This window comes from Phalacrocorax carbo, chromosome 6, assembly GCF_963921805.1.
Source record: "Phalacrocorax carbo chromosome 6, bPhaCar2.1, whole genome shotgun sequence".
NCBI classification, from domain to species: Eukaryota; Metazoa; Chordata; class Aves; order Suliformes; family Phalacrocoracidae; genus Phalacrocorax; species Phalacrocorax carbo.
Window position 1 is genome coordinate 40,166,559 of NC_087518.1, and position 14,453 is coordinate 40,181,011.

General features: G+C 40.9%; 1 protein-coding gene across 1 annotated transcript in view; it reads left to right on the forward strand.

Annotated features, from left to right (window-relative positions):
• Window positions 1-14,453, forward strand: part of NEGR1 (neuronal growth regulator 1) — a 312,227-nt gene that overhangs the window by 195,938 nt on the left and 101,836 nt on the right. The window contains exon 3 of the mRNA XM_064454830.1: window positions 3,219-3,344. Coding sequence (XP_064310900.1) covers window positions 3,219-3,344 — 126 coding nt within the window. The remainder of the gene's footprint in view (window positions 1-3,218; window positions 3,345-14,453) is intronic.

Below are 14,453 nucleotides of genomic sequence, written 5' to 3' on the forward strand. Positions count from 1 at the left end.
ACAACAAAGAAGGTGACAATGACAGCTGAAATTAATGGCTATCCTAAAACAGGGAGAGGGAAAGAGCTGGAGCTGCAGGAAGAAATCCAGGGCAGGGAGCCTGAGCTTTAGGGAAAATATGCTGCTTTTTGTGAGAAAAGGACACTTGAAAAGGAGATTAGTGATAAAGAGCAAATAAAACCTTATGAGGAAAGGCAGAGGAGGACAAAGACAGCACTTCCATTAAGCAGCTGAGACCATGTTGATCTCTGCCTTGGAAAACAAATTCTGTTCATCTGAAATCCTATTACTTCAATTCCAGATTCCTGCCTATGGCAAGACTGTCAGTGTATTTTCTTTGGAAATTTGTATTTTTGGAAATTTGGTTACAATTGGTTATATGATCCTGCTTTTCTGCTGGATCCTTATGCCACTCTGCTCCCAGGACCTACAGTAGTTGTGCTGAAGGACCAGCAGTAGAGCACGCCAAGAGCTCCTTATTCCCACTGAAATTAATGCTATAATATTTCTAATCTGTTTTTATCAGTCATACTAATTAAATCAGTCTACTGAACAATTGGATATTTCACCTACCCATTTTCCGGTGATGGATGCAAGGAAGAGGCTGGACTAAGTGTAATCCTGACCCTGGCACAGACTGAGCACCAGGAGACCTCCTTTAATTTGCTTTAGTTTGTACTGGCTACCCAGGTGCCATCATGGCCGCACAGCAGGCTCCAGCCACATCCTCTATGTTTAGTGACAAGTTTAAGGCAAATAAAAATCACCTGGATAAATAACATTAGGTGGCAGGTGTGAAAAATCCCTCTATGTTACTGCTTCAATAATGCCAGAACAGGAGCAAATCTCTCTCTTTTTCTGCCTTCAAAGGTGCAAAACCTTGAATAAGAAGTTTAATGCTGTTGGAAATCTTACACTGTAATACTTACTTAATCTGGAAGATACCTCCACAGTTCCAAAATGGATAGTACATCAGTCAATTGTATATATTTACTTGCAAGAAGAACTGTTTTGAGTTATTTGATTCCCTCACATGACTTTCTGGAAGTACATTCGTTCTTGAAGGATCAAGAAATAAGTAGCTCAGATTTAGGAAGATATTTTTTAAAACATTGTACTGACTAAAGCCACTGTGTATGCCACATTACTCATGATATTCTGCTTTCAGATGGATTTCTACATTCAGATAGAATGATTCCTCACCAGCTGTCTTTAAGAAGTAGATTTATTTTTCATACTCTGTACACAGAAATAAGAACTCCTTTCAATGTTTTTTCTATTGCCAAGCTGAAATGTTAATGATATTTAACCTGGGCTGGAACGGGGGAAAGGGGGAGACCTGTATTAACAACGTCCTGCTTCAAGGCATGAGGGACCCTGAGGAAGGGTCACGTCATGACATAGCTGACCTGGAGCGGGCACGTAGCTGGCAGTTGTAACGTTCTCCTGTAGCACAGGAGAGACTTCTGCAGAAGGAAGTTGAGTAACAGGTTCATTGCAGAGATACACAAATAAATCTGATTAATGAACTTTCTCTTTATGTGGAAATAACTCTTCTGTATGTTTCAGCTCCTAAAAATATAATGACTGCATGCTTTTTCAGGTCATCCAGTAGGGAAGAGTTGGTTATCACCTGTGTGAGTCAGACTATGCCAAATTCAGAAGTATACCTCTGTTCAAGCGATTGTGTAAACCTGTTTGAACCTCAAAGGCGGGTAGTACTGAACTTCACTGCTTTAGGAATTAGGGAAGGTTTAGCCTTCCCCAGACCTTTGTTTTCCCTAAAGACAGTGTTTCTCTGCTAATTAAAAATACTCTACATAGACTTTTAATTTTCTTTGCTCACAAATGCATACCCACAAGCAAGCACTGAGAATTTCCAGGTTTTTGACATCTGTCTGACCCCAGCTCATCTCTGTGAATATAATACTTCCAGTCACTGGACATGGGAAAGGTCTGGAGAACATCTGCAGGTGGAGATCCCAAAGCACACAAAACCGGTCTGTGCATATGAAAAAGCTCTGTACTTTTAAAGTAGATTGAAGGGATGTTAATGTATTCCAGGTTGCAAAGGTGTATGTATGGGTTCAGATGGTGGGATTTTGGCTGTGACAAGTTGGAGCAAACCAGTGAGACAAGACTGTGGCATTCAGGAGCGTAAAGCTCCAATTGGGCAGAGATCTTGGTTAGGAAAATGGAAAATCATAAACTTTTTTTTTCATTTTATTGGTACCCATTTACCTTGCAGAGCACTTTGATTTTAAAGTAGTTATTATAGAAGGCTCTGAAACACCCACATGTAAGATCTGTATCTTTTACAGGTATTTGTACAAAATTCATTATTTATCATATAGAGAATAGTGCTTTTCAGAAACATTAATAGGGTATGCCTTGTTACCACATTGATTTTATTTCTATATCAAACATAATTCTAAAACATGTAAAAAAAGTACATATTTATTTAGAAAGAAAATCTATTCTGAAATCCAAAATTCTCGCCTTCATTGCTGGGACCTTGGGTTCCTTTCCTCCTTGTGTAACATCACAAGGAGTAAAGCATTCCCTTAAGGGTAGGTCATTTAATGCTTTCCATCATTTTCCATCCATGTGGAACTGTTCTCTTGTGCCCAGATGTATAACAGTACAGAAAATGGAGTTTAGTGAAGAATTCTGCTGATGAAATTAAAGAAAAAATCTAGCTTATTTTTTCTTAGCCATGTTGCTGCTGCAAGCCTGAAAGCAACACAAAGCAACCAAAATAAAAGTATTTTAGTCTTCTCCATGAACAGATGTGACTCTCCAAGTACACACAGAGCAGATGTAATAGGTGTCATTATTTTTAAAAATACAGGAAAAATTTAGTTTCATGTTCTCCTCCAACTGTCGTGAGCAATCTTAACCTTCTCTTAAATATAAGCGTCTATCAGTAGCAGTTTACTGGGAACTCGATAACAATACCTGTTTGCACAAAATAGAGGAAATTGCTGCTTTCTTATTTGTGGCATTTTGAATCTAACGCTAAGCTTCTGCAAACGTGATGGAAACAGCTGTGGTCACACCTAAGCAGGGTTTTTGCATAGTTATTGTTCAACAATTGCACGTGCTTTCATCAATAATGGCAATACGGCTATTCCAGCTCTCCTCAGCTATCCATGCTCTGTCAGAGTTACACTGATTCAGCAGCTCTTCATTACAACTTTCTCCTTGTTTCATTCCAGTTTCTCCGAAGATATTTCGTATTTCAAGTGACATCGTTGTGAATGAAGGAAGCAATGTTACTCTGGTGTGCCTGGCCACAGGGAAGCCAGAGCCCTCCATTTCTTGGAGACACATCTCTCCGTCTGGTAAGCACAAATATCTGTCACCTGGAGCTTTCTGCAATGTTTCACCAGTAACAGGTTTTGCATTTTCAGAAGTGTGACAGCATCACTTTTGTATGCCTTAAAAATGGTGTGCCTAACTAGACTTTTAGAAAATAAAAGTTTCTTCAGATTTAAGCTGAAATCAGTGAAAACTTTAATACTACTGTAACATAGGAATGTAGAAATAAAGGCAGCTTAAATGAGTATATTTTTACACTCTTTTTAACAGGCTGCAGACATTTAACAAACAATTCCAATTAAAACCAAAACAAGGAAATAATAAAGAACACACAGGGCTGTCTAGAAATAGGAGTGAAAGTTAAAAACATTAACACATCCTGCAATAGATTTAATTTAATGTAACTACCGTTGAACCATACAATTATTTTATGATACAGCATAGTTTATTAGAATAGCTTTATTGAACAAACTAAATTATATGTATGAAAAATTGCAAAAGAAATGGCATCTAAAAGCATATTTTCTATTTAATTTAATGTTTCCATTTATACTTTTAATTCCTCACATTTAAAGGAAAACTTTTAGCTAACATTACAGGCATCTCTATACTGGTTGACTTGGTGCAGAGCCACTGAAGCTGGCTCCCTGCAGCAAAGCTGGATCTGTCTCACCCAAAGGTGGGGAGACCCCTGCTCCGTATCTCAGAGCTATTGGCTCTGGAAATCCTGGTGGGGTTTGTGTTTCTGAAAGGAGATACCCCCTGCTTCCAGCTGGCTGTTGCATGCAAGGCTGGTACTACATTGGTTCTTTTATAGGGGCTCTACAATGATAATTGATTTTGCGGTGAAGGTCTTTCTGTTTTCTCACACAACTTTTACGAAATCCATGTAATTGCAGGGAAGAATGGTTTCATGGATTGTCACAGCTTCCCGCAGTGTCTCATAATCCTGACTAACAGTTTGCTTTACAAAGCAAGATCTGAAAAAAAGTAACTTTTGACCTTTAAGACAATGACAACGAATTCTGCTTGAAGTGTCCATCAAGGGACTAGGGAAAAAAATTCAGTTACAGCAAAAAATGGATTTTAACTAAATGTCAGATAAAATTTTATTGGAAACCATGGTGATACTTTAGACTAATAGCTTAAAGCATTAGATTGTCTACAGAAAGGAGCTGTTACAATTTTCCTGGAGAGGAAAAAAAAGCAGAAAAGGAGAATTAGTGCACTCAATCTAGAGAAGGGGTCTGAGGAGGAATTAGATCTTGAATTCAGACAAAAGTAGTGCACATAATCACAAGGGCTTTCAGTGAACCTACTGATTTTGTATCTTGACCAAAGTACTGAGAATGAGGATCGACAGGAAAAATGTGATCATTCAACTACAGACCCATTACACTTACCACAATGAGAACAGAAAATGAAATTTGAGGAAGACTAATCAAAGATACAGCAGTATAGGGAGAGTAAATCAAAGCTCTCACAGTGCAATGATGGTATGCTCTTGCCTGCAAACTGCGGGCAGACAGGTAACTTTTCTCACTGCTGAAGACTTTAGGGCAAGCAGTTACAGCCTGTGCTTTGTTTCCCTTCCCTGATACGTACTTCATTCTGACTTCTCAGCCCTTCTTGGAAGCTTGTATGAATAGTACCCATAGGAGACAGCAATGTGCATTTACCACATGCTTGCTGTTTCATGCTTTCTGCTGAAGCATCTTGACCAGGTAGTTGGCAGGTAATCCTGCGAATCCTATACAACTTCTCCTTTTAGGATTTTCTTTGGGGAAGGATGATGTGTTGGACTGGTTTTGCCACATCCCTTACTCTCTCACCAAGAAGTAATAGGTTAGATGAAAAACAAACATGGGCCTAACAAATTTGATACTAAAAAAAAAAAAAAGAAAATCACAGAACTGAACCACAGGCTGGCTGAGGTAGGCAGGGACCTCTGAAGATCAGCTGGTCCAACTGCTGCGCAGAACATGTCCTGTTGGGTTTGAAAATCTCCAAGAATGGAGATGCCACAGCCTTTGTGAGAAACCTGTGTCAGTGTTTGGTCACTCTCACAGTATAAAAAGCTTTTTTTTATATATTTAAATTGAATTTTCTCTGTTTCAATGCAAGCCCATTGCCTCTTATCCTGTCACAGGCACCCCTGAGGAGAGTCTGGATCCATCTTCTTTACACCCCCATCAGGTATAAAATGGCCAGAGCCCCCTCCTCCCCTGGCTGAGACTCCCTCAGCTGCACCCCAGTTCAGATGCTCCAGCCCCTTTGTCACCCTCATGGCCCTCCACTGGATTCGTTCTAGGATGTCCATGTCTCTCTTGCCCAGGGCGGGCCCTCAGGACATGCATGTATAATTCATTATAAAAACAGTGGGATATGCACCTACCTCAGGAATCATTATTAGCCTAGATCTAATATTCCCTGCCCATGGCAGGGGCAGTGGACTATATGATCTTTGAAGGTCCCTTCCAACCCAAAGAATTCTGTGATTCTATGACTTACCAAAAAAGGAAGCATACTGATGCAGTTAAAGTTGTTACAGACACTTAGTTTCTAGCCCTTTTCTTGGTGATTTCCACACCTCCCCCTGCCCCATGGGGGCTGAACGTCAGTGGCTTCATTCTGGTGGGGGGTTGTTATGGTGAGTTGTCAGCATCCAGGATCCCTCGGCTGGAGGAATACATTGATCATATTGGTGATATCTTCTTCCTCCTTCCATTTTGGGTCCTTTTTAAATGTTTGCTATCATGTTTTTACACATTTGCTCTTTCTTCATTGCTCTGCTGCCCCATATTACATCCTAATTTACTGTTTGTGGCTCCTTCTACACATTTGATATCATTCCTTTGTTCTCTGACACCCCTAAGGCCTACTTTGTCCAGCTCCAAATCCACATTTCTTTACCTGACCACGGGTGAGCTGTTCACAGCCTTGGGGTCTCCTATGACAGCCCCTGCCTGTCCCTGCCCACCCCACCCTTGGCCTCCTCTGTGCCCTGTCCCATGGTCCTGTTTCTCAAGCCTCTGCTCCTACACCAGCCTGTGCTTCTCTGCGTCATTGTGACACAGTCATAAAAACCTCATTACACACAGAATAAGTGCTCGCTACTGCTGATTGTATAAAACTATGGTCGTACTGTGGAAATGCAAAAGTAAAACAGATTAGACGGCGACGCCTGCTCAGTTGGAGAAAATGCTGCCCCAGATGAACCAGGAATGCCACAGCTGGAGGCAGGGCTGAACAAGTCCAGGCAGGGATGCTGTGACAAGCCTCAGTGTTGACACCTTGCAAACTCATTACAAATGCTACATTACAAGGCTACATCATTACAAAACCTGTTTCATCCAAGAGGCGAGCATCGATGCAGCCATTGCACTAGGACATGCCTTGGTGTATCATGGTTGATTAATGGACAAAACTCTGTCTGGAGTGGGAGAACACCGGATCCAAATAACTGTTTGCTCAAAAATCTTGTAAAACGTGATAGAAGCAAAGATAAAATTTACAGAAAATGTTCTGTCTGCTAGTCTACCAAATAAAGAAGACTTTTTCCATCTCAGTAACACTGTACCACTTTTGTGCTCAGGTGTACATTCTGGCGTACAGACAGTTATAAATGGCAGTCAAATCTAATTAAATATCAGTCTGGCAAACAAGAGGCCTGGATTTATTAAACAACAAAATACAGGAGATTTGAAAACACCAGATTTCTGTAACAGTTTATGTTCTGTCTGCAGCAAATTACCTTTATCTAAACATAGGCTTCATCTACACTTTATAATTTCTACCAGTCTTCTCCTATAATTCCCACTGGCACTAACGAGGCTGACATGCAAGCATCACTTCTAGAATACAACACTAAATTATATTAATGAATCATATTTAGAATATTCTGAAATTGTTTGTTGAAGCTGCTACTAAAAGATAAGAAATTGAAATCTCTGAATACAAATAATGTGATGTAGAATGATTCCAAAACATTATCATGATTTGCATCTATGCAGCCTTTACTTGGATAAAGTCAGATTCAATTTTTTTGAACGAGAGATAAAGTGAACCTTTCTTAGGAATAAACATAAAATGTATTTAGAGGAGATTTTTAACTTAGTACATAAATTATTGGCCTGAAATCTTTATTGTGCATGTTTAACTTGCAGTCATTATGTAAATGCATTCATTACATAAATATTCATTATACAAACCCATTATGTAAATCCACAAAATCTACACATTCAGCATAACACCATAAGGAACATGGGGCTGTAGTTTGTAATCTGAAAATCTCGTATTGTTGAAATGTCATCTGAATAAATTGCAGGTATTACTTATTTTGTTCTGACATTTAAGAGCAAAGTGCAGCATCAATAGTTTAAGAATGAAACCAGAATTTTAAAGAATTAAAGTCTGCCTGAAACGTAACTCCAGCTTTTAACACTTGTATGCACAATGTGTGTGTGTGTTACACTGCTGTTTTTGAAAAGCAAGCTCTGTCAGTGTTGCCATGAGAAGTAACAATAAAAGCCATTCAGAAATCTTTTGATAAAATGTGACTGCTTTGCAAAATTTGGGTGCTGTACGTTGAAACTCTTTTCCATTTTGGTTTTGACAAACTTTTCAAAGGAGAGTTTTCCCAGCCACAGAGGGACCGACGGCCCGGGCTGCTCAGGTGCTGTCCGGCAGAGCAGCCATGGTCAGACCGCTGAGCCGAGGTGGTGCCGGCAGCAGAAGCACGCACCACCTGAACACTTTGTTGCTTAGGACAGGCTTGCTGGGAAAGCCTAGAATTTCCTGGGTTTATCTAAATACAAAATAGGTTAAACTCCATAGTTTCAAAAAGTCTTATGGAAAAAGCAAAACTTTTTCTACCTAATTCCCTTAAAACAAAATGGCACTTCTTGAAAATTCATACCTTCGTCTAATGTTCAAGGTACAGAGGTTTTTCATTTTTTTATATCTGAATTAAGCAAATGGAGAGAAGTGGGGTATCTTTCCACATCCCAGCAGGTTATTTTGGCAGTCACTGATGCAGCACACGCGCAGTGGTATCGGAGCGCCCGCTCTCTCTTTTGGGAAGAAGGCAGTGAGACCTAGCAGAGCTAGCAGAGCAGATGGGATGGTTGGTCAGACATGTGCGGTTATGTTTTGCCAAACTAGCTATATATCTGGGTGGATGCTGGGGGAACAAGGTGCTTCAAATGAAGCACAGCTGCATTTAGACAGCAGTAACCAGGATGGATCTATATCAAATGTATAAAGAGAGAGAGGGGCATAAGAAGATTGCGAGAGTATCCTCACCCTTGGTTTTGCTCAGAGGGCTTGACTTCGCAATTGTAATATTTACCACAAGTGTTGTTAGATGAAGTTTCATATGTTTCAAACAAATACTTTCACTCTCATTGGTTTGTGTTGGCATTGTGTTGTTGCCCAGAGGACTCACACACAAGGCTGGGCTCCGCACATACACTCTGCAGCACCAAGCATGATGCAGGTGAGGGCAGCCAAGAGGTCCACCTCAAAAGTGCACTCCTGGTCCAAACTAAAATGTTTATACGGATGGACCCAAAGTGCATGAACTCCATCCCCTCAAATGAAGGAAACCTGGTGGATGTTCTCCTGAAGTGAACCTCGCGTGGTCTACCATGAGCAGGGGTTCAGCCCATACAACCAGGACAGATCTGCTCCGAAGCAAAGCCACCCCAGACCCAACACACGGTTCACATTAGGTCCTCACCACTGTGCTAATCTCCACATCTATTCCTATTACCTGCATTACCTGCTAGTGTAGAGACTGAGCATCACTGGCTCAACAAGGAGACAGATGTGTTGATGTACATTTTGCTAGCAGGTTTCACAGCCACTGGCTGCAGCCAAAGAAAGAATAAAAGATTGAGACATAGGAATCTCCTGTTCTATTTGTAGTTGTGTGTAATGTGTGGTTTCCTGACCGTACCATCCTGGCTTCTCTTGCTTGTTCATGTTGAACAGTCCCCCTCTGCCTTTGTAACATCTCAGCCTGGATCCTCAGCATCATCCCTGGTGACTTCTCGTTTCATATTTTCCTATTCTTCCCTGCTCTCTTGCCCTTTTCTCACAGTTTTACCCCATTGCTTCCAGTATAGTTTCTAGTTATTTTCCTAAAACATGAGGATAAAACAGATGTATGTATATGCATGCAGTTGGGAGAGCAGATTTTCAAAAATTATTACTTTAGCTGAATGAAAACAGATTTTCCCATGTCAAGTGAGAGGCAGATGCCTAGCACCAGGACACTCATTGTTCATTCAGTCCTGTTTCCAGAGAATGGTGACACTGAAGCATTTCCAAAATAACCCAACAAACCCCCCAAAATCCCTGTAAGAACTGTTTAGCACAAGCAAAATAACAGATTTTTCACTAACACTGAGGAAAGCTACACTTATTCAGAAATTAGCCTGAATTTAGATTTGAACAAATTCACATGATGAGTCCTCTTCTTCCCTTAACACATTTCATTTGCCTCCAGGGCGTGTATGACTGAACTGAATCTAACGCCCATCCTATTGTTTCTGGACAGCCCTAAAGCTGTGAAGATGTATTGCATTAATGTATCATCATAGCAATGTCGTTCTGACGATATATTAATGTAATACATCTTCAGAGCTCTCAAATGATAGGGCCGTCTGGGAAGAATGAGTCGAAGAGCCGATTCAATTCAATTACAGGACAAAAGGCAATGTTAGTCCCTGAACAGGCAGTGTGATTCCTGCAAGACCCTTCCTGAAGCAGACTGCTACAGAAAGATTATACTGGGGAGGGAGAAGCAAAGAGGCTTTTTTAAAACTTATAGCTAAATCGTAAGAAACAAACAAAGCTTGATATGAGCGAGCTAAGGTCAGATATTTTGTTCCACTTTCAATTCTGCTAGAAGACCACCATTTTTCAGATGTTATCTACATGTGACAGAAATAAGAAGTATTTCGTTGAAGTGCAAGTAGTCTGAACCTGGATTTTGAGGCTGAAAATACTTAACTGACATGAATTATTATCAGATTTCCAGGGCTTTATGTGTATACAAAGTGTGAGCTCATCTTTTAAAATACTTCATCTCTTGCTTCAAAATAGTTTTAAAACTGAAAGTTTTAGAAACAACAGTTTCTGCTTTGTGTCTTCTGTCCTACTAAATTCTTAAAATTGAACAGATATCATTGCTGTTGAGGGTTATTTCACACCACTGTCTCCCTCTAATGTATTTGCAATTGTGCATGATGTAACTTTTGATCTATTAGAGCCTACTCTCATCCACCCTCCACTTAACTGCTGCCTTGGCACAGTGAAGCTACTCCCAGCCTGAATCAAGCTGTGTGAAGAATCTCACTATTGAACCACTTTTTCCCAACTTTGCAATTCCTAGTCCGGTTAGCAGGTATTTCAAACAGCCTGGCAATATTGCCATCCTAAAAGACCTCTTTCACTTGAGCTGCTTTGTCCCAGATAGCTTAAAACTGGTGATCGTTTCCTGGTTCATGTCTTTGAGTTTGCAGTGCCTGGAGTCACTGCTCTATTGTCTCCCTCTCCAAGTGATCCCATCTACTTCCCCAGCAGCTTGGTAAGAGCCCTACAGGTAATGAAGAATTTTCTCATAGTGGACTTGTCAGTTTACCAAGGTGATGTCCTGCAGGAGACAAACCTTTGAGGCCAGACCAGATGACATGTTCACAGGCTGCAGCGTGGAATGAGGTCCTGCCCCTCTTGAGATGCAGCATCCCAAATGGCAACGATGTGCAGCCACCTTTCCTAAATGGAGGTAGATTTATTGCTGCATTAGACCAAAAGCGAAGCTAGTTCCCTTTAGGTGTCTAAGAAGCAGAACGTAAAATAATTCAGTGATTTAACCTGATCAGCAATGACAGTGATATGCCTCCCTTATGCCATCATTACTCATCTTGCAGGCAACAGCTTCATTACGGGCACTAGCACTGTGCTCCTCAGTCAGGTGAAGCATTACTGAACTGAGCCGAAACATCTGTTCCTTGCAACCAAGCTGGAACTGTTTGGAGACAAGCCAGGAAACCTTCAGATGTAGACTAGGGTAGGGACATTCAGCAGTGACAGGCTAAGATTGACTGTGATGAGGGAGGATTTACTTGTGCAGTGGAAGCGAGGACAGGAGAGAAACAGGGGGCTCCTGCACATAGCCGTCTGCTCCTCTTCCACTCCACTTGGTCCCTGGCTTCTGAGGACAACGCTGTTCCCATCTTCAGGAGGAGGGAAGGACAGGGCTGTGCTCTCAGCTGTCCAGAGCCACCAGAGAAACCTGCAGATTGCCTCTTGGCTGTGTGCTGTAGATGTTGGCACCAGCTGGTTTCAGAAGTCATGCCTTCAATGCCAGCTTATTTTGCTGACAAAGATAACATTAAGGCTCAGATGCCTTTGGGTTTTACAAAGCTTTCATGCCCTGCTCCTAAACTGGGTTTATGGAGAACACCCTTTCTTTTTCTGCCTTGACATAAACTCCTCATTCTCTGCCCTTTGAGGAAGATGCTCAGCACTCAGCTATATGTTTACAGCTCCGTGTTCCAGTAATTTACACAAGCCTATTGCTTTGCATTTCATATTGAACAGGGATGCTCATTTCTCCAAATAAGCAGCTCTGGCAGGGGCACCCAGGAGTCAGGACATCTTCCAGTCTGGTGTCCTGACCTGTTTCACTGTTGGCACTGAAGGCACAGTACCAGTGCTTTGTGCTGCTGCTCACACCAGCTGGGCCTGGGCACCTGGGCAATTAGTTTGGTTGCAGAAATCCATGCTATTCATCCGGTATAGGATGAGATGCTGCAACGCACCCCTCTAGACATGTAAAGGTGGTTGGGTGGTTGAACATCCTAAATGCAACCACTGGCACTGCTACCTCGTACCCGAGCGCTTCCTCAGCTGCAGACATGCTGAAAGGAGCTGTTCCTGTGCACGGCTGAGAAAAATCTCCCTGGAAAAGACCCAAAGCATGCATCCCCTGGGATTCAGGGTGGCTCATGGAGGACTCGGGGTCTTTCATCAGCCCTTACATGAGAAAAACTGTGTGCACGGGACAGCTAAAGATCACATCGATGGCACATGGTGATTACATAGATGGACTAGTCCATCTTACAACCATTTGGGGACTTGAAGTTTTGTCATTAATATTTTACATATAATTTAATGGCCTGGCTCATGATCCTGAAGGGAAATTTTTCAGTTGGTAAAGGTGTTGTACGTCATTAAATCAGTGGTTCCCTGATATCAAATGCACAGCTGGCAGCTTCCCAAGAACTCAAGGGGAAATGGTCTGGAGCTCTAGGCAGAGTAAATGAGGGGATTAATTAACAGTTTAAAGACAGCAGTGCAAACACCAGTACTCAATATAAAGTGCTTGTTGTGATTCTTTCCTTCACCTTTGGATAAACAAAAAATAAGGAACCTCCAAAATCCACCTCTCCCATAAAAAAGACAGTGTCTTTTCGTTTCAGGTTATTGGACTTTTGGCCTTTTTTGTTTTTTAACGCTACTTGTAAGTACAATTCTTAGGAAATTTAGTATTAGGATCCAGTTAAGTGACATTCAGCATCATGATCCATTTTTTGGGGGTCAAGTGACATTATACTGTCTGTGGTCAGGGGGTTTCTGAGGAAAACCTCAGAAAAATGCCATTTTTATCAGGATCACTGCAGAAGTTTGAGCATCCTTTCAGGAACAGTTAAAGGTATTCCTAGAAATCCTCATGTCTTCTTAAAAAATTATTGTTAAAATACAGTTGTCAGGAGAAGAATATTCAAACTAAGATGGTCAAGTAATTGGGCCTTTGTGAAGGAATTGAGAAATGAGAGTAAGATTACAATCTTAGCAAAATATGGAGGTTCAAACTAAAGCTGTACAAAAACATTGCACATAAATTTATGCAAACCATAAATTTTTTGACGATTTTATAACAAATGGAAGGTATTTCTTCCTTTTCAATAAAAGTAGATGAACTCATTAATAACTCATACAATGTTATGAAAATTAGAATTTTAATACATGCTTAGTTTATTCCCTCAGATATTAGATCATTTTTATTTGAGAAATACTGCACTTTTGAGTGAGCAATTTATGAATCATAGAAGATATTTCAGTGAAACAAAATGTTTAATGTTCAAAACCAAACCAAGCAACTGTAGATTTCACCCTCTTTCCCTTTCTTTTGGTATAGTGTCCCTCATGACCATTTTGAGAGATATTGGTCTTTTGAAGAGAGCATGCCAGTTTCGGGGCTTACACAAATTTTTAGAGAAAAGTAGCCGACCATCTTAAAAATCCAATGAGATGCTCCATTTTTCTCTTTTACTTTTCAAATACTCTGTTCAATTTTTTAAATGTTTATTCTTCTTGTTACCATTATTTCTATCTTGCTCCACTTTAATGGTGGGTGTTGGTACCAAGGTGGTGGCTGGAGCCCTTAGTGACAAGGGTGTTTCAGCCTCCGGGGATGTCCCCTCTGCGAGAGCTGCAGGCAGGCAGGCAGGCAGGCAGGAAACCGAGGCTGGGCATGCTGGTGAAGGCAGACGCTGCAGGGAGGTGATAGACAGTAAAGAGCAGATGCCACATTCAACCTGCACACCAAACCTGCAATAGTTGCTGTTATATTTCCCAGAATCATTTCTTCTGGGCATTTTTATGAATAAATATTTTAAACATATTAAGAATTCATTTTTAAATGCACTTTTTTAAAAAAAAAATCATGTAGCTTTTAAGGGATATAAAGAAATATGGAAAAAATAGTCATTAATGATTCATTTAACTCTAGTAATGCCTCCAGTTTCAACAAACTGCAGGCAAAAAATGTTATAAAATGGAAGGAATCCACAAATGTATTTGAGCCAAATAGATTATCAGTAGGTAAATAATAGGCTATCATTTGCAGTGCATCATTTTGATATGGCAACAGGAGGAAGGCATGTTATAAAACCATCAGGCATGAGAAAAGCTGTAGCTGCAGTCCTTTACCCAGAGTGAACACCTGAGAGGCATTTTCTGGGCTCCTCCTGTCGCCCATCCCTCCTGCTCCCCAGTCCCGGGGCTCCCTCAAGCTCCGGCTGACCAACAGACAGACCAAGGCGTAGGGCTTTATTGGG